Source organism: Microtus oregoni, unplaced genomic scaffold (genome assembly GCF_018167655.1).
Source record: "Microtus oregoni isolate MIOR12 unplaced genomic scaffold, Mior012 000028F_ref0000031, whole genome shotgun sequence".
NCBI lineage: Eukaryota > Metazoa > Chordata > Mammalia > Rodentia > Cricetidae > Microtus > Microtus oregoni.
In genome coordinates, this window is record NW_024543087.1 from 2,883,396 (window position 1) to 2,902,487 (window position 19,092).

The 19,092-nt window shown below is 51.7% G+C and overlaps 1 protein-coding gene across 11 annotated transcripts in view; it reads right to left on the reverse strand.

The window, feature by feature from the left end:
- Trak1 (trafficking kinesin protein 1) overlaps positions 1-19,092 on the reverse strand; it is a 114,474-nt gene that overhangs the window by 28,890 nt on the left and 66,492 nt on the right. For all 11 annotated transcript variants that reach the window (XM_041677381.1, XM_041677375.1, XM_041677372.1 and 8 more), the window contains 4 exons: positions 14,085-14,161; positions 5,059-5,175; positions 1,936-2,036; positions 1,144-1,252 (listed from right to left, as the gene is read on the reverse strand). In XM_041677381.1, coding sequence (XP_041533315.1) covers positions 1,144-1,252; positions 1,936-2,036; positions 5,059-5,175; positions 14,085-14,135 — 378 coding nt within the window. In that variant the 5' untranslated portion in view covers positions 14,136-14,161. The remainder of the gene's footprint in view (positions 1-1,143; positions 1,253-1,935; positions 2,037-5,058; positions 5,176-14,084; positions 14,162-19,092) is intronic.

Here is a 19,092-nt window from a genome sequence, read left to right on the forward strand (position 1 = left end):
GGCCTGGCGGACAGGGTGGTGTCCTCTCTTGCCTACAGACGAGCCCAATGCTAAGTAAGACAGAAAGCAGATCTGGTCTCCTCAGAGGTTTTAGAGGAGAAAAGGCTGATCTTCGAGCCGAGGGCACAATCCGGCCTTTGTCATCATTAGCCCTGACATCTTCAAACGCCCTGCAGCCTGGTGCAAACAGGATTCAGCGTAACCAGCTCCTGGCCTTGCTGTGAAGACTAACTGCACTCACAACAACCACAGCGGCAGCAACAACACAGACGGTGCCTGGCACAGCTCCTTCCTCTCCTTACAGGAAAGACTCAGAAGCCCAAGTTCCCAGGCCGCCTTGGCTCAGCCTTTCTCAATGTAAAACCCCGTCTCCACGTTCTGGTACATGGTCTTCCTGGAGCAAATATGGACCTCGTAATGTAACAGCTGGCGTCAGGCCAGCCTTCAGGCCCTTGCTCAGGTTCTACTATGGAAGCCTGGGGACACTATGGGGAAAGGCCTGTACTCCTCAGTCTTCACCCAGTCCAGAAGCAACACCCACACACGGCCGAGCCTGCCTCTGGACACCCTTGCCAGGGAGGACACGGCCGAGCCTGCCTCAGGACACCCTCGCCGGGGAGGACACGGCCGAGTCTGCCTCTGGACACCCTCGCCGGGGAGGACACGGCCGAGCCTGCCTCTGGACACCCTTGCCGGGGAGGACACGGCCGAGCCTGCCTCAGGACACCCTCGCCGGGGAGGACACGGCCGAGCCTACCTCAGGACACCCTCGCCGGGGAGGACACGGCCGAGCCTACCTCAGGACACCCTGGCTGGGGAGGACACCTTGGCTGGGGAGGACACCCTGGCTGGGGTGGACACGGCCGAGCCTGCCTCAGGACACCCTGGCTGGGGAGGACACCTTGGCTGGGGAGGACACCCTGGCTGGGGAGGACACCCTGGCTGGGGAGGACACCCTGGCTGGGGAAAACACCTTGGCTGGGGAGGACACCTTGGCTGGGGAGGACACCCTGGCTGGGGAGGACAAGCTCAGGCTGGAGTTCAGCAGATGGACGTTATGCAGACAGTACTGCCACCACAATTTCTGCTGCCAGGGAGACACCCCACCCTTCCAAGGGGGCAACAGCAGGGGGTGCATGTCACCTCAGATCGAAGTACAACGTTCTCCTCTTCGAGGTCCTTCAGCTTCTTCTGAAGGGAGTCCAGGTGGAAGTAGTTCTGGACAGAGGAGGATGACTCGTTCCTCTTCAGTCTGGGAGAAAAGCGCACTCATCAGGGAGGAGACTAGGAAGGGGTACCCAAAGGTGTAGGAGCTTGGTGGGGTAGAGGGGGTTGGCTTCATTTAACCAATGCAATTCCGAGAGTTCGTGTAACTCTTAAGATGCACACAGAGTCACAAGGGATGTTTTACAGGATGGTGAGATGGTTCAACACCCAGGGCCAAGACCAACATGGCGGAAGGAGAAAATCCTGAAAGCTAAACACGCAAGCTGAAAGTCACGATCTGTGTCATCCCCCGATGTACACAGATAAATTAGTTAAATCCAAAAGCAAGTGCTCTATGTAGGCCGCATGTGTAAACTCGGGGTCATAACCCTGAGACCCGAGTGTTCTTCACAGCTCCATTCTGCAGTGACGACAGGGTGAAGTAACATGGCCTCTGAGTCACAACAGAGCTGGGACCCCCCAATGAGAGGCTCAGGGATCTGTGTGTTAGCCCGCCCTGTTCCCATGAATGTGCTGGGCACATGGCTGCTCTCACAAGCCAGCAATGGAGCCTGTAAGGAGACAGAGCTCTCTGCCCTGCGACTCCCACTGAAGCGTGAGAAGGCTGTATCTGAGGCCTTCAGAGGGGAAGCCAAGCTGCTGGTGACCTGCCTAGAGGCCCCCACGGACATCTGCCCCTGGGCTCCAGGGGCCGCGCTGGTGACTTACGGGGTGGAGCAGACAGACTCGGGCTCGCTCTCCTCGGCCGCGCTGGTGTAGAACTGAAGCAGCTCATCCTTCATTGACAGCTCGTGTCGGAGCTGAGACACCTATGAGGACAGCAAAGAGAAGGCTGGAGCTTTCTGGAAGGTGGCAATGTCCCCTCTGTGCTCAGACCCCCACATGGGGACTGATTCGCTACTTGAGTCTGCCCAATTAACAAAAACCTAATCAATGCTGTCTGGGTGGACATCTAGGTGGAAAACTATGTTTACCATATTTATTTAGAAGAGCAGATAGAAGAGCAGAAGGTTCTGGAATGATCACCGGGGTGGGGGTGAGACTGTCTATTGGCTTTGGAAGTGGCCAAATGACCAGCTGGGCAAGTGGCCAGAACAATGAGCCATAATACAAACAAGAGAGGCCACTGGCTTTGTCAGATGCCCTCTCAGTGCAGATCTGAGCACGTGCCCACTCCAGGTGGGCTGCCACTTAGGAAACCACAGCTCCTCCGTGTGACCACACACCTCACAGTGTCCCTGGCCAAGCTGGTCAGGCACTACCCTGCACACGATGGTTACTGGGCAGAAACTTGGGGTGTGCGAGGAAACGATGAGCCGGGAGGAAAGCCAAGCTGCTGACTGCTGGGGGGGGGGGGGGACTTTGTAAATGTTGCCGAAGCGGGCTCAAGGCTTTCAGATACACAGTGGATACTGTGAAACTTCTCATCTGCCCGTCCAGCACCCAATACTGATAAGCACAGGACCAGGGCTGTGAAGGAGAATGGGAAGTCTGTTTTCTGATGCGGCTTGGGGCTTGTTCCAGCTTTCCTACACCACACAGGGAGTGAGTGGACTCTGTCTTCTTGGAGGATCTACTTGGATTATATACTGTGTAAGGGCTCTTCTACCTAAAGGGATCACTCAATAATTCTCCAAAGAGAAGCGTGGCCTCAGAGTTTTTCCATTGGGAGTTTCTCCCGGGAAGCACGGCACCTGCATCCTACAGGGTGGGACATCCTTCATGCAGGCCGAGGGGGTCTCACACAGATGGCCATGGAAGGAGGCCAGTGGGCGAATCCTAGGTGGCGTGTCCCTCTGCTCAGAAGGACATCCTAGCCCATGTGCTTTCTCCCTAATGAAGCCATTCCCCTGGGCCAGAGAAGGCAAGAATACCTTTATTTCCCAATACTATAGCCTTCCAGTTTACCATCTCAATACTACAGCCTTCCAGTTTACCATCTCAATACTACAGCCTTCCAGTTTACCATCCCAATACTACAGCCTTCCAGTTTACCATCCCAATACTACAGCCTTCCAGTTTACCATCTCAATACTACAGCCTTCCAGTTTACCATTTCAATACTACAGCCTTCCAGTTTAGCATCCCAATACTACAGCCTTCCAGTTTACCATCTCAATACTACAGCCTTCCAGTTTACCACCTCAGAAGGCAGGCTGGAGATGAGACCCTTTCTTATAGGTTGACTTAAAACATTAAACTCAATCTAGGAATGGCTTTAATGAGAAAAAGAAAAAGAAAAAGAAAAAGAAAAAGACTAACTACACCGTAGGGTCAAGGAAAAGCACCCTTTCCCACCGAGAAAGTTACTGAGGGACAGTGAGAAAGGGTGAGGAGGAAGAGTCCTCAGGAAAACAGGCTGAGGGGAAAGAAGCCACAGAGGATGCTGGGCTCTAGCCCCGAACCCGTTCCTTCAACTCCATCTGACTCTAATAGTCTCCACACAGTCTATACCTCACTCCAGGAAAGGAGCATCCTTCCGCCTTGTAGTGATATTTCATTTATATTTCAATAAATAAAGCTTGCCTGAAGTTCAGAGAGTAAAACAGCCCCACTGGTCAGCCTTACAGACCAGGCAGTGGTGGCACACACCTTTAAACCCAGCAGCCACACTAGTTTACCATAGAAACCGGGCAGTAGTGGTGCAGGCCTTTAATCTCAGCCCTAGAAAGGATTGTAAGACGGGAGGAGACAGCCCTTAGACACAGTCTCATTCTGAGATTCCTGGAGGCAGGATCGCCATTTCAGACTGAGGTAGAGGTAAGAGCCAGTGACTGGCTGTTTTGCTTTTCTGATCTTCAAGCTGAACCCCAAAGTCTATCTCTGGGTTTTTCTTAATTGTGCTACACCTCGTGACTGTAGGTTCCCTTTCAGGATGCCGAGACAGTCTGTCCCCTCTCCCCTGACAGCCATGAGTTAAGATGAAAACAGTGAGCTTGTGCAATGGAAACCGCAGGCTGTGGTGGTGGTGTGCACTGTTCTCACACTCACACGGTTGTGTGTGCAATGGAAACCGCAGGCTGTGGTGGTGGTGTGCACTGTTCTCACACTCACACGGTTGTGTGTGCAATGGAAACCGCAGGCTGTGGTGTGCACTGTTCTCACACTCACACGGTTGTGTGTGCAATGGAAACCGCAGGCTGTTGTGTGCACTATTCTCACACTCACACGGTTGTGTGTGCAATGGAAACCGTAGGCTGTGGTGTGCGCTGTTCTCACACTCACACAGTTGTGTGTACAATGGAAACCGCAGGCTGTGGTGTGCGCTGTTCTCACACTCACACGGTTGTGTGTGCAATGGAAACCGCAGGCTGTGGTGTGCACTGTTCTCACACTCACACAGTTGTGTGTACAATGGAAACCGCAGGCTGTGGTGTGCACTATTCTCACACTCACACGGTTGTGTGTGCAATGGAAACCGCAGGCTGTGGTGTGCACTGTTCTCACACTCACAAGGTTGTGTGTGCAATGGAAACCGCAGGCTGTGGTGTGCACTGTTCTCACACTCACACGGTTGTGTGTACAATGGAAACCGCAGGCTGTGGTGTGCACTGTTCTCTCACACTTACACAGCTGTATCGATGTAAGGAGTGAGTAGTGTTAAGGGCCACTGGCTCCTTGCCTGGCTCCTAGCCTGCTTGCTCTATGGGCTGTGTGTGCTTCTTACACTTAGAGTCTGGGCTCTCTGAGGACTAAGCCATTCCTACGCCTGCACATATGCTCCCACTCGCTACCGACAACTCCCAGGCTGGGGTCCTCACCTCCTCCCGGATGTGTCCTGCACATATGCTCCCCACCCCCTCCCAACAACTCCCTGGCTGGGGTCCTCACCTCCTCCCGGATGTGTTCCACCTGCTCTTCCAGCAGTTCGTTCCTCTCAGTTAGGGTCTTGTTCTTCTTCAACAATGACTGGCCAATCCGCGCGGCCAACTCCAAATCCCGCTCTTTCTGTGATGAACAAGAGGGAGAATGGGGACTTAACCCTATGCATCCTGGAGGAGACAACAGGGCTCAGTGTAAGATGGGTGTACCCCAAAACTGTGGGATAACAGACAACTCTCCATCCAGGTATTTGGTGCCTAATCAAGATGACCTCGGTCGTACATGTACAGGGAGAGTTGATGGAAACCAAAGACACGGAAGGAAAAAATTATTTGTTTAGTCACTGATAACATTTCCCCCACTTGAGAGCCAGCACACTGACTCGGATGGATGGATGGATGGACGGGAGGGTGAATGGGTGGATGGATGGATGGGTGGATGGATGGATGGATGGATGGATGGGTAGACGGGTGGGTGGATGGGTGGATGGATGGGTGGGTGGATGGATAGATGGGTGGACGGGAGGGTGAATGGGTGGGTGGGTGGATGGGTGGGTATACGGGTGGGTGGGTGGATGGATGGATGGATGGATGGGTGGGTGGATGGATGGATGGGTGGACGGGAGGGTGAATGGTTGGGTGGGTGGATGGGTGGGTAGACGGGTGGGTGGGTGGATGGATGGATGGATGGGAGGGTGAATGGGTGGGTGGATGGATGGATGGATGGGTGGGTGGATGATAGACACATGAATCAATAAATAGATGGACAGAGTGGGGTGTCGATGGATGGATGGGTGGGTGGATGGTCCTGAATAGTGCGAAGGGCTGACGCGGGAAGACAGGCCTCTTTAGCTCTCATCAGGCGGTCTCCACTCTGACCCATGAAATGAAAATGTGTAAAGTAACTCAGAAGCAATTGCATTTGTTTTGCTTGTTTCACTTTCTTATTTAAATTTTATTTAACTTTATTTTTAGAAAAGAATTTTCAAAGTGCAGAGAAACTGTAGCAGCTGGTTTACAAACAAGATGTTTTGCTAGCTCAACCGTGACAAAAGTCAGACGGAGCAGCCCATACAAAGACATGACTGCCTCTGTGGGAAGAGAGATGTCCCAGGTAGGGGACAGACGCCAACTTCAAATCCATCTCCATGAGATTCACCTGCATGCGGTAGACGGGAGGGTGGTGAGATGAAAGCCGTTCTAGGAGACCACACCACTTCACAGTCTAGACCTGTCATTTGCTCTAGGAAACGGAAGCACAGAAGTGGCAGCCTGGAGCAGCGACGGTTGGGGACTCTGATGCCACACAAGGCTCTAACTACCCTTGTGGCCTGAATGTTTGTTTTCTCCAGAATCAGGAGCACTATAGTTTTGTTCAAACCTCATACATAACCACAGGTGAGCTGAGAAATCACTGAAGTAATTGCGATTGATGTCCGGTTCATTGGAAATAAGATAATAAAGGTTCAAGAGATAATAGAGAAAATGGATCAGGTTCTCACACACCATTATACAGACGGGGATCCGGCGTGGAGCAAGGTGAACATGGACGGTGTGCTGATTCGGTGCAAATCTGTCATTTTTACAGTTCTGGGTCATGAGAAATTCCTGTCCTCTCCTCCCATAAGCTGGGACTTTTTTTTGCAAATTCCCCAACTCATTGGTCTGGGTCACCTAGCCTTATGCAATGAACAATTTGGAGTTTGAGATGTACCCCCCACCCCTGTTCTGACCACGGGCTCAGTCACGTAGCAGAATGTATTAAGAGCACTGACTGCTCTTCTAGAGGATCCGGGTTCGGGTCCCTGCACTCACATGGCTGCCCACACCATTTGGAACTCCTGTACCAGGGAATCCAACGCTCTCTTCTGGCCTCTGTGGGCACCAGGCACAGTGCACAGACAGGCACAACACACATACACATAAAAATAAGCCTTTTTAAAAGAATTAAAGAAAATCAAAAATGCTCATCATGAAGGGGGTTATTTGTTAACTTTCTAACTCTATTTTGAGACAAGCAGGCCCCAGTTAGAGGAGAGGGGCCTAGTGCAACCTGCTCCTCTGGGACTCGGATGGACTCTAAGTAAGCCTCTCACTGAAAACAGAGTGTTCAAACCGACTTCTTACATTGCTTTAAATGAAAAACAACAGCTCAAAAATAAAAATATCGCCTCCCACATAGTTCAGGTGCCATTTCATGCTCAGGCTTTGGTCGTACGTGTATGGAAGCTCAGCCACAAACGCCCTGTACTTCCCCTACCTGGCTTCCTCGTGGCCAAGGGACACAGCGACAGCCCAGGCAATCAGGGAGGCTCAGCCCTGCCACAGGGGATTCCTCACTCCCTGTCACCTCTCAGACTCAGAGCTTCGCTTCGCTGAGGGAAGGACATGGAGAATGTGAGACCCAGACTCAGCCCAGAGCTCAATCCCCAGAGGCAGACTCAAGAGTAGCATAAATCAGAAAGGTTCCGGCTCTCTTACTGGCAGCTACAACCGCAGTCATGATGTCCACTTCTCCGCAGAAGTGTGGCCTCCCTAAATCCAACTCAGGCCTGCTAAATTCTCTGATAAGACAACTGCCCAGTCCAGACAAGATGGTCAACGGGCGCAGAGAACTCCTTATACTCCCTTCGTGACCCCATTCCTCATCGCCATTGCCCCACCCAAGCTGCTAACTTCCTACAAGCACAGATGTGAATCCTCAATGAAAGGAGCACAGCAGGCAGTGGAGCGGGAAGCACTACAGACAGTGGGGAAGGGAGCACGGCAGGCAGTGGGGCAGGGAGCATTACAGGCAGTGGGGCAGGGAGCATTACAGGCAGTGGAGCGGGAAGCATGGAAGGCAGTGGGGCAGGGAGCACGGCAGGCAGTGGGGCAGGGAGCACTAAAGGCAGTGGAGCGGGGAGCATGGAAGGCAGTGGGGCAGGGAACACGGCAGGCAGTGGGGCAGGGAGCACTACAGGCAGTGGAGCGGGGAGCATGGAAGGCAGTGGGGCAGGGAGCACGACAGGCAGTGGAGCGGGGAGCATGGAAGGCAGTGGGGCAGGGAGCACGGCAGGCAGTGGGGCAGGGAGCATTACAGGCAGTGGAGCGGGAAGCATGGAAGACAGTGGGGCAGGGAGCACGGCAGGCAGTGGGGCAGGGAGCACTAAAGGCAGTGGAGCGGGGAGCATGGAAGGCAGTGGGGCAGGGAACACGGCAGGCAGTGGGGCAGGGAGCACTACAGGCAGTGGAGCGGGGAGCATGGAAGGCAGTGGGGCAGGGAGCACGGCAGGCAGTGGGGCAGGGAGCACTACAGACAGTGGAGCCGGGAGCACTACAGGCAGTGGAGCGGGGAACATGGAAGGCAGTAGGGCAGGGAGCATGGAAGGCAGAAATGCAAGGAGCACTGGAGGACACGAAGAACAAGGCTTCCCAAGGGACAGAGAAGGCTGGCGCCTAGGAGAGATGAGGACAGAGAACAAGAGGGCAGTGAGCTCACACGGGAAGCCTTTGCCCCACTGACCACACCTCACACCCAAGGGCCTCTGTCCTCTTGCTCTCGGCCCTGCTGAGAGCAGCCATCACAAGCCTACTCTGGAAATCTAATCTGTATAGTAATTACCCAGGGCATGTCATCTGCACCTGGGTGACAGGAGCACCTGAAGCTGCTGTCCATCTCCAGTCTTCTTGTCTAGCTTGTCCTTGGGTGTCTGTTATTGTTGCTTAAAGACAGGGTCTGGATGTGCAGCCCAGGCTGACCTTGAATTCCCGATCCCTCCCCACACACAGCCATGCCTGGCTCTGCCTAGGTTTACCCAGGCAACAGGCTACTTAGGCTTCTTGTGAGAATCACAGGTATGGGGCAAGGTATTTGCATACATGTGTGTGCAGGGGTGAGTGTGTAAGAATGTGTGCATGGGCGTGTAGCGGTGTGTGTGTTGGGGGGGGGGAATAACGAGTCATTTCCTAAACATTTAGTTCCAAGATTAAAAAACCAGGCAGGAAAAGAGCTCGACTTTAACCTCAGTGACAACCGGATTCTATAAACAGCTAACTCGGGCCCTGGAACAAGCCAGTCAAAATCTAGTTCTTTATTCTCTGACAAATGAATCAAGGTAGCTTGAAAGCCCACAACCTGACCCTGGCGCTGGTTAGCACCACACACCGGCTGGCTGGCACTCTTCCTGCAGGCTTAGCCGACTCCCACGCTTCGCAGTGACTCATTCCATTCACCAGTTTTAGGATAAAAAGAAAACCACGGCCAATGGAAAGCATGCTGCTCCTGGGGCAGAGATGGATTCTGGGACATTCCTAATACAGCCAGTCAGGACAAACTTCAGAATCTCCTTCCAGTAAGGAGCCTCCCCAACTCACACACACACAGAGAAACAGACAGACACAGACAAACACACAGCTTGCAGCTGCCTGAACAGCCTGGGCAAACCCTGTGCACCCTGCACACGGCAGGTCAGGTGTGCAAAGCAGCATTCCTGAACAGAGGCACAGGGCCCAGCAAGAACAGCCTGGGGTGATGGTCACATGACTGGCGGTGGCAGTCAGACTCCAAGACGCCCAGGTCCAGAGGAAGGCAGGGACTTCCCTGTGATGTCTCATCAGGAGCAAGGACAAAGGGGGAAGTTGCTATTTATAAAACACAGAGGTGCAGACGCAAATGACCGTCAAAAATAAAGCAGGAAGGCACTACGGAGAGCCAAGAGGAGAAACTGCTCCAATGAGATATGACATTCTTCCAATTCAAAAACTTCTAAAAAGGAGGGCTCATATTTCATGCAACCATGATCTAGTCAGAAAATTAACCAGGGAAAAGTAAATTCTTTTAAAGAAAATTTGTTTGAGACAGTTTCCTGTAGCCCAGGCTAGCCTCAAACTCACTGCTAACTGAGGATGACCTTGAACTCATTACCCTCCTCTACCTGGGCCTTCCCAGTGCTGAGATCACAGGCCTGCACTACCAAGCCTGGCCTAAAAGAGAGTTCTTCACACAGGGCCTCTGCACAAAGGACAAGATACTCAGGTCTGGAAGTGGCCTTTGGCTGTCACAGCAGAGAGAAGGGTAGTACCCCATGGAGCACCTCACAGTGAGACCTCAGATGCACCACAGCCAAGGATGTACCACATCTCTGGGCTATAGATGCCCAGGGCAGCAGGGCAGCAGGGCCCAGGTGACTCTGAAAGTGGAAATGTCCTCCTAACAATCAACAGGCGGTATTACCAGAGACTCAGGAATAGCAAAGACAACAGGCAAAGAAGCTGAGTCCCATCCGGGAGGGAGTGGTTATGAGCAGGGGTGGGGTGGGGGGGGTGGAAAGCCTTTGGGATCTCAGGACCAGTTCCTCCACTCAAACAGCATCTACTGTCAAGAGCGCCCGTAGAATTACTGTCAACAAGGAAGAATATCTTCACCAACCCCACATCAACCAAAGGACTGACCTCCAGAATATATAAAGAACTCAAGAAATTAGACATTAAAATTCTAAATAACCCAATTAAAAAATGGGGTACTGAACTAAATGGAGAATTCTTAACAGAAGAATTTCAAATGGACAAAAGATACTTAAGGACATGTTCAACATCCTTAGCTATCAGGGAAATGCAAATCAAAACAACTTTGAGATACCATCTTACATCTATCAGAATGGCTAAAATCAAAAACACTAATGATAGCTGGAGAGGTTGTGGAGTAAGGGGAACACTCATCCATTGCTGGTGGGAATGCAAACTTGTGCAACCACTTTGGAAATCAGTGTGGCAGTTTCTCAGAAAATTGGGAGTCAACCTACTTCAGGATCCAGCAATACCACTCTTGGGAACACACCCAAAAGATGTCCAATCATACTACAAAAGCATTTGTTCAACTATGTTCATAGAAGCTTTATTTGCAATAGCCAGAACCTGGAGACAACCTAGATGTCCCTCAATGGAAGAATGGATGAAGAAAGTGTGGCACATCTACACATTAGATACTGCTCAGTGGTAAAAAAAAAATAGTGACATCTTGAAGTTTGCATGCAAATGGATGGAAATAGAAAACATCATCCTGAGTGAGGTAACCCAGACCCAAAAATATGAATATGGTATGTACTCACTCATAAGTGGATTCTAGCCATAAACAAAGGTCATTGAGCCTATAGTTCGTGATCCTAGAAAAGCTAAGTAATAAGGTGAACCCAAAGAAAAACATATATAGATCCACCTGGAAATTGGAAGCACACAAGATCACCTGACAAAATTTGGGAACATGGGGGCAGGGGTAAAAGGGCAGAAGGGGAAGAGGAAGGGAGAAGGGGAGGGTTGGGGAGAGCTTAAGGGAACGGGATAGTTGAGATGGAGGAAGGACAGATATGAGAGCAAGGAAAGAGATATCTTGATTGAGGGAGCCATTTTGGGGTTAGCAAGAAACCTGACTCTAGAAAAATTCCCAGGAATCCACAAGGATGAGCAATAGAGAGAGTGCCTGAACTGGCCTTGCCCTGTAGTCAGACTTATGATTATCTTAAACATCACCATAGAACCTTTGTCCAACAACAGATGGAAACAGAGACAGAGAACCACATCAGAGCACTGGACTGAGCTCCCAAGGTCCGGTTGAAGAGCAGAAGGAGGGAGAACATGAGCAGGGAAGTCAAGACCATGAGGGGTTGGTTCACCCACTGAGACAATGTGCCTGAGCTAATGGGAGCTCACCAACTCCAGCTGGACTGGGAATGAACGAGCATGGGACCAAACTAGTTCCTCAGAATGTGGTTGACAGTCAGGACAGAGTGAGGGGCCAATGACAATGGCACTGGGATTTGTCTCTATTGCATGTACTGGCTTTTTGGGATCCTATTCTCTTTGGATGTATACCTTGCTCAACCTGGATGTAGTGGGAAGGGCCTTGGACTTCCCACAGGGCAGGGTGCCTTGCCCTCTCTTAAGACTGGAGGGGGGTGGGGGGAGAGTGTGTGGAGGGAGTGGGAGGAGGGGAGGAAGTGGGAATTTGGATTTTTTTTTTTGAAGAAGAAGAAGAATTAATGCAACAGCAGGAGGCCAACAGAACAGGGTGAGGGCAACCCCACCAAGATCCAGAATAGAGATGAGGGTATAGATGGAGAATCCCCCCAAAGATCTGGCGGCTGCAAGGACCTGGGGCTAGGGGCGGATGTCAGAAACATGTCCCCACAGTGACCTTGCTGGAGAAATGGATCACACAGGGAAGGGTCAGCAATGCCATTTACAAATCTGATGTGCAGCCAAGTGGGCCTGCCACTGGCCCACACCAGCCACCACACAGCAGCAACTGTAGTGTCATCAGAAGGCAGGAAGCTAGCATCTCAAAACACCATCCCTAGTGACTGTCACATAGTCTTAACCCTGATGCCACCTATGTGGAGCTGAGTGGTTCTTGTCTCCTTCAGAACAGAACAGACGTGTTCCAAGGTAAGTGGAAATATCACTAAAGGAAGAAACAAGGCAAGAGAGAGACAGACACGAGGGGTGGATAGTGGGGGGACTGCAGGAACCCCAATCCACCATACTGCCAGGAGTGTGATGTCAGGACCTGCCTGTTTCAGTTTCATCCGCCACTGCCTGCGACAGTCACGGTGCCTTCTGGGTCTCCCCCAAGACACTCCCCTCTTCCTGGGGAGGTGCTAAAGAAAAGAAGACCAAGTCACTGAAATTCCAAAAACAAGGCCCAAGCTACCTGTGCACTAAAGTTCAGGGCTATGGTGAGGACCAGTGTTGAAAGGTGGGCACCCTTAGGGTCCGACCTGAACAATGGATCCCCCCACAGCTCTTGTGTTTTGAACACATACCCCACAGCCAGTGCTGCTGTTTTTGGAGGCTGTGGCAAGTTGAGGAGGCGGGGCCTGACTGGAGGCAGCAGGTCACTAAGAGCTGGCTTTTGAAGGTTGTAATCTAGGTCTAGGTTCTAGCCAGCTCCCATGAACAACCACCTCCTGCTCTGGCTACCACAGGGGAAGCCTCTCAGCCAAACCTTCCTCGGACATGCTGTGCTGAAATTCCTTGAAACTGAGCACAAATTACAGCCTTTGCCCCTCCCCCTCAAGCCGTTTCTGTCAGGTTTGGTCACAGCAGGGAAAAATTACCAACACTTCTTCCGAAGCCCGGTTCACCCTGGCTACCAATACACAGGGTGAAGCCATGTGTCCTTAAGGAACATCACAGTCCCTACTCCCAAATGAAAACAAACACTGAGACCAACTGAGAGCATCACAGTCTCTCAAGGGCGCGCAGCCTGACTGACCAGGAGTCGGCCATCCACGCCTGCTCTGGGCTTCCACACGGACACTGCATGCTGCCCCACCCACCGAACTACATTCAGAAGCCACAGGTCAGGACTTATTCCTCTCCAGCTCAGTTTAGGTTTCTCTGATCAGAAACTGGGTGATCCAACGAGTACTTAATGGCATTGTTTTTGTGTCATAAATTCATAACATTGAAAATCTAAAAAGGGGTATCTAAGCTGCAACCTGCCGAGTGACTACGCATTCCAGGGTAGCTATGGATGTGGGCTAACACACCTGTATGGCAATGTCAGAAGGCTGGACAACCCAATCTAAAGTGCCAGCTGGGCCGTGATGGTACATTCCTGTAATCTCGGCTAGGAGGTCAGAGGTCAGAGTACAAGGGGTTCAAGACCAACCTCAGCTACACAGCAAGTGGGAGGCCAGCCTTGGCTTCACAAGATTCTTTTGTGAAGAGAATAATTTCAACAAATCTAATACATGTTCCCAAAATCAACAGCTGCAAAGGCCTAGGCACATAGTCACCAGTGAAAAGATAGAGCTACCAGGCATGATGGGAGGCAGAGGCAGGTAGATCTCTATGCGTTCTAGGTCAGCCTGGACTACACAGCAAGTTCCAGGCCAGCCAGGGCTACATAGTGAAAGCCTGTCTCAAAATAGACAGATAACAAAATGAAACCATTGGATTATATTCTGCAAGGGCCCAATGGGAGACTCCTTCCTGAAACAGACAAGGAGCCCGTGAGATTCCTCCCCCTCTAAACAGCCCTTCCCCGACACTCACCTCCTCCAGAAGCCTCGTGACGGCGTCTATGTCACTGTAGGTCTTTGTCATCTGGCCAACTCTTTCGGCGCAGAGAACTGCAAGGAACAGAAAGGGCAGTGAGAGTTGGCAACAGGCGGTCCAGGGACCCAGGCTCCTCACCTGTGTCTGGGTGTCAGACACCAGAGGTTCTACCCAAGCCGCTTTCAGACGCAGCCGTCCATGTAATTACTCAACAACAGCCGTAAGCCGACAAGTTCACAGGAACACATGCAGCCTTCGTCCTGCCTGGCCTAGATTCTACAGCTGTGCAGTTTCCGTAGGGTACCACAAACATGGCCACCATGGCAGCTGCACATACATGCAGCAGCAGTAGGGTACCACAAACATGGCCACCATGGCTGCTGCACATGCATGCACATTGTACCGACACACAGATGCATGCACACAGAACACAGTTTCATCCCACAGACAGCTCACTGCAGCATGAGAGGCCGCTCAGGAACTCTCAGGCCCCTTCTGGTGGAAGACGGCTTTAGTCTGCTAACGTGTCTAGTGTTGTTCACTTCAGCTCAGTGGCAAGGGACTCATAGGCACAGCGAGGAAGGCCCTGGACTTTTCCTCTATGGGCAAAGTGACTGCATTTGGATATAGGACCAATGGGAAATTTTTTTGAACCTGTCACTTTGGGTTAAACAGAAGTGTCCCAAGACTGGAAGCTTTTTGGTTGATAAAGTAGCAAACACAAGGGCCTGGGTTAGAACCCCAGAACCCATGTGAAAAACAAACAAACAAACAAAACCAAAGAATCCAGGCATAGTGGTATCAGTTTGTAATTCCTGTGCTAAAGAGATGGAGGATACTGGAATTGATCTCTTACCTCCACAAGCACCCCCCCCACACACACACACACACGCACGCACGCACACACACACAACTCCGTACTGATGGGATATGATGTGTGTAACACAGACCCTGGGGAAGAGTTCTATTAGGAGCGAAAGCTTTCATCATGACCCACATCCAGCGATAGCTCGTGAGAGGCACCTGGGACCCAGAGCCTCGCACACCGGAGCCTTGCTGGGGAAGCTGTTGCTGGAATCGAGTAGTCTCTAAATATTTTAGCAGTGCAAGCAGAGCTGATCCTAGAGCTGAGCTCAGAGAAACCTGATCTGCTGGAATGATTTCCTAGCCCAGGAGAGCCCGAAATCTGGTTTTCAATCTGAGGCATCAGCACCTCGGAAGCAGAAGCCAGGCCCTCCTCACCCTCTCAGCGCAGCCAGCCCTTCCCCCGCAGATCCTCCGCCTTCTGAGGTGCAGACACTGCCTGGCTCCAGACCCTTTCCCAGCAAGGAAACGGCAGGGAGATGTGTAACAGGGGGTTAAACCCGTCTAACGTGCCGTCCACGGAGTCCAGCTCCAACTGCTCTGGGCAGTTCTGGAGTTCAAGCCGGCAAGCGCTCTCTTGTGTGAAGACTGTTGTGCCCGCCATTAGCACCGCTTCTCCTGGGCAGCTGTGAGGTCCACAGAGAGGAACAGCCCAGAGCGTGGCAGTCCCACTGCTGGTCCACTCACACTGGGAGCACCAGGGACATTCCACAAGACTCAGGGCCACTGACTGAGTCCAATTACCCAAGAAAAGAAACTGCTTGCTCTAAGCAAGGATTGTATGAAATACACACACACACACACACACACACACACACACTAGTCCACAGAAAGGAAAAAAGCAGAGCAACCACAAAAATGCCAACATTTGAATAGATCACAGGTTTAATTCTCTTGTTTGTGCTTTAAAAATGATTCTAAAATAGCTACGGTAATGATACACTAGTAAGGGAAATTTATTAAATATTATTCAGGAAACATACAGTTGGTTAATATAAGGACATGGTACCTGAGCTGAGTTTTAAGAAAAATTAATAACAGCAGCAAGCTTTTTCTTTTCTTTTTTTTTGGTTTTTCGAGACAGGGTTTCTCTGTAGCTTTGGTGCCTTTCCTGGAACTAGCTCTTGTAGACCAGGCTGGCCTCGAACTCCCAGAGATCCGCCTGCCTCTGTCTCCTGAGTGTTGATATTAAAGGCATGTGCCACCACCGCCCGGCCAAGCTTTTTCTTAATAAACAGATAACAAAAATGCATCTTTCTGGTGTGCAGTGAGATGCTGACCACATTAGACCATGGTGCACAGATGGATACGGGTTGCTCTGCAGCCCTTTACTGAGCATGCTCACTGAGGTCAGGTACTGAGCACATCTGGCTGTGTAGCTCATGCAATCCTCAGCGCAGTTCAGGGAGGTGGCTCTTCACACCATTGCACAAATCAGAAAACCAGGCCCAGAGAATCGTCACACAGCTGGGAGGTGCAGGGGTCAATGTGAGATGGACCCCGTAGGACAGCAGTTAACCTCCGTGTCTACAAAGTCAGACCCCTTCCCATCGGCCCTTCCCAGCAACCCTGCAGGTGGCACTTCTTCAGGGAGAGCAGGACACCAAGGGCACTGCGAAGGTCTGTTGTGCAGCCTGGAGAAGGATCTACTACAGCCGTCCTTTGGTTTTGCTCGGGTGAGTTTATTAAGTGTATACCAAGGCAAAGTATGAGTGTAAGCAGCAGATAGCATTGCCAGACTGTGCTTACAGCACGCAGCAGAAAGCAGGCACGGACGCTAGGCACTCGGCTGGAGCTCCGATTGACCTTTCCCTCCACGATGACCTTCCCATGGCTTTGCATTCCCTTGGTTGGTAGGCGTAGGCATTTTTACGCCACAGGACAAATGACAGCCAGCCCTGTTGGAAATAGCTTGCCTCCTAACTGTCTGCAATGACACAAGGCATCCACTCTTGGGCTAGTCACCTCTTCTCTCCCCTCTGCTCCCATCACAGAGCTGGGAGGTCAACACCTGCCCAGACAAGGGGCCCTGAAGGACACGGTACCCAAGCGTGCTTAGTCTGAAGTGAGTGGGGCAGCCTGGCTTCCAGAACCAGCTTCTCTGTGAGCTCCAACAGCACAGAATGAAGAGCCCACATGGTGGATATCACAGGCCAGACAGAATGAGCTGGATGGTAGGAGCTAAACCTCGGCCAGTCTAGATAGCTCCTAAACTCAGAGAGGGGCACCATAAAGGACAGGGCAAGGCTCGGGGCAGTGTTCAAACCTGTGCAACGGAGCAGAGGGCATCCTGACCTTGGGGGAGGTCTTCACAGAAGATGGGGGCAGGGAACCCCAGGTCTCAGGCAGGCTCCTTAATTTCTGGGTCTTAGGATCCCTGGGTGGATCAAGACTGAGGAGCTAGAAAAGAGCGAACCGACCTTTAAACTGTATGTGACTAAACAAGGCCTCTGCTTTTCAGGTTTCACTTTCCACACAGGAAACACCATAAACTTCGGCCAAGTTCTCTCTTCGCAAGGACTCAGACCATGCTATCAGATAATGCATTTCCACCCCAAAATGTGTCCAAAGGGGAAGCACAGAGGCAGCTATGAATCTCTATAATAGTGAACACAACAAAACTAGGTCCAGATACTAACCAAGACGTTAACTGCTTCCTGCAGCAGACAGCCAGCTAGACACACAGACACCCTCGGCCTTTAGAACGACCAGCCACTCCAAGTGATGCCATCGTCCTGTACCAGCCTCATGAACTGCTTGGGGTACACAAAAAATAGGCCAACCTAGGAAAGACACTGCAGACAGTTTTGAAGAGTCCAGGGGTGCGAGCTCCTTCCAAGAGCTGGGATTCGCATCTAGGCACAGAAGCACCACCTGTGATCCCAGCGTGCAGGTCAGCCAGGCCTACACAGTGAGAGCCTAGCTTCCATTTGTCCCCAAAAGCTAAGGATCCTGGACTTAAGGACCAACAGGAAAGCACTAGAGGGTCTTCACAGGGAAGCATCAGTGCATGGCTGTATTTCATAAAATATTTAGCCCGGTATGGAATGACCGGGTGTGAGGCGCACACTGAGCCCAGTGACCCGTGCTAAACCTGCTTGATTCTTCTAGCAGGCTCCTTCCTGGGTGACAGTAAATGGACTCCTACACAGGGAGACTGAGATAAGGCTGAGTAGGAGGTAGAGCGGGGTAGGCTCTTCCTTTTGGCTGGGACACAGCCAGCAAGAGCAATCCATCCCTGCTGATCAGCAGCAAGGTAGGCTGCCAATGAAACCGATGGTCTTGGGATGGTCACGGCGCTGTGGAGTTAGGTTCTGAGCACACTCCCAGAGCAGGGGAAGTCCAGTGAGAGAGATGACTTCCAGGAGCTGGCTGGGCTGTGGTGCATCTGGGAGATTCCACTCTGCAAGGCTGGAAGGGACCAAGGATTTCTTCCTGGGGACTAGCCCTAGGCAGGCTGACCAGAGCAAGGGACACCTAGGACTAGGTTGGGGTTCTGAGGGGCATCTGGATCCAAAACTCAGTGTACAATGTTTATGCAAATTTAGCCACCCCCAAATGATTTTGAGAATACATGCTGGCAGACCCCAACTCCCCACCAAACCCCACATATCTGTGTGGGCAGGACTTGATGACAAGATCTAACTTGCAGGAAACTCAGGAGTGACCTTGGCTGAGGCCCAGATAAGAACAATTCTAGGGAAGGAAGCAATGGCTGTTGGGGTCACTGGGTCAGACACAGGCTGGCAGGACTGGGATGAACGAAGAGGAGGTGCAAACTGATGCTGACCGACAAAGGCAGCAAAGTTGGGGTGCTGGGTGCTGGGCATCAGGAGCAGAGAGGGGGTGCATGGAAGGTGGGATCGTGAGGAACTCCCACCTGCCCTTGCAAGGCACTCCGTCACCATGTTACACATTACATTAACAAGCTGAGGAAGCTCCTGACACTGGCCTGATTGGTCGTCCTAGAGCTGGGAGACCTCACTCTTCATCCGCTTTGGTGGAATAAATACATAGCTGCTGTCGCTGCTCAGCCTGGCTCTGGAAATTTCCCTCCCGCCAGCGTCAGCATCCTGGGTCTTCATGTATTTTTGGCATGAATACATAAATGAGCATTTTACACATGTGCATATGTGTGTGT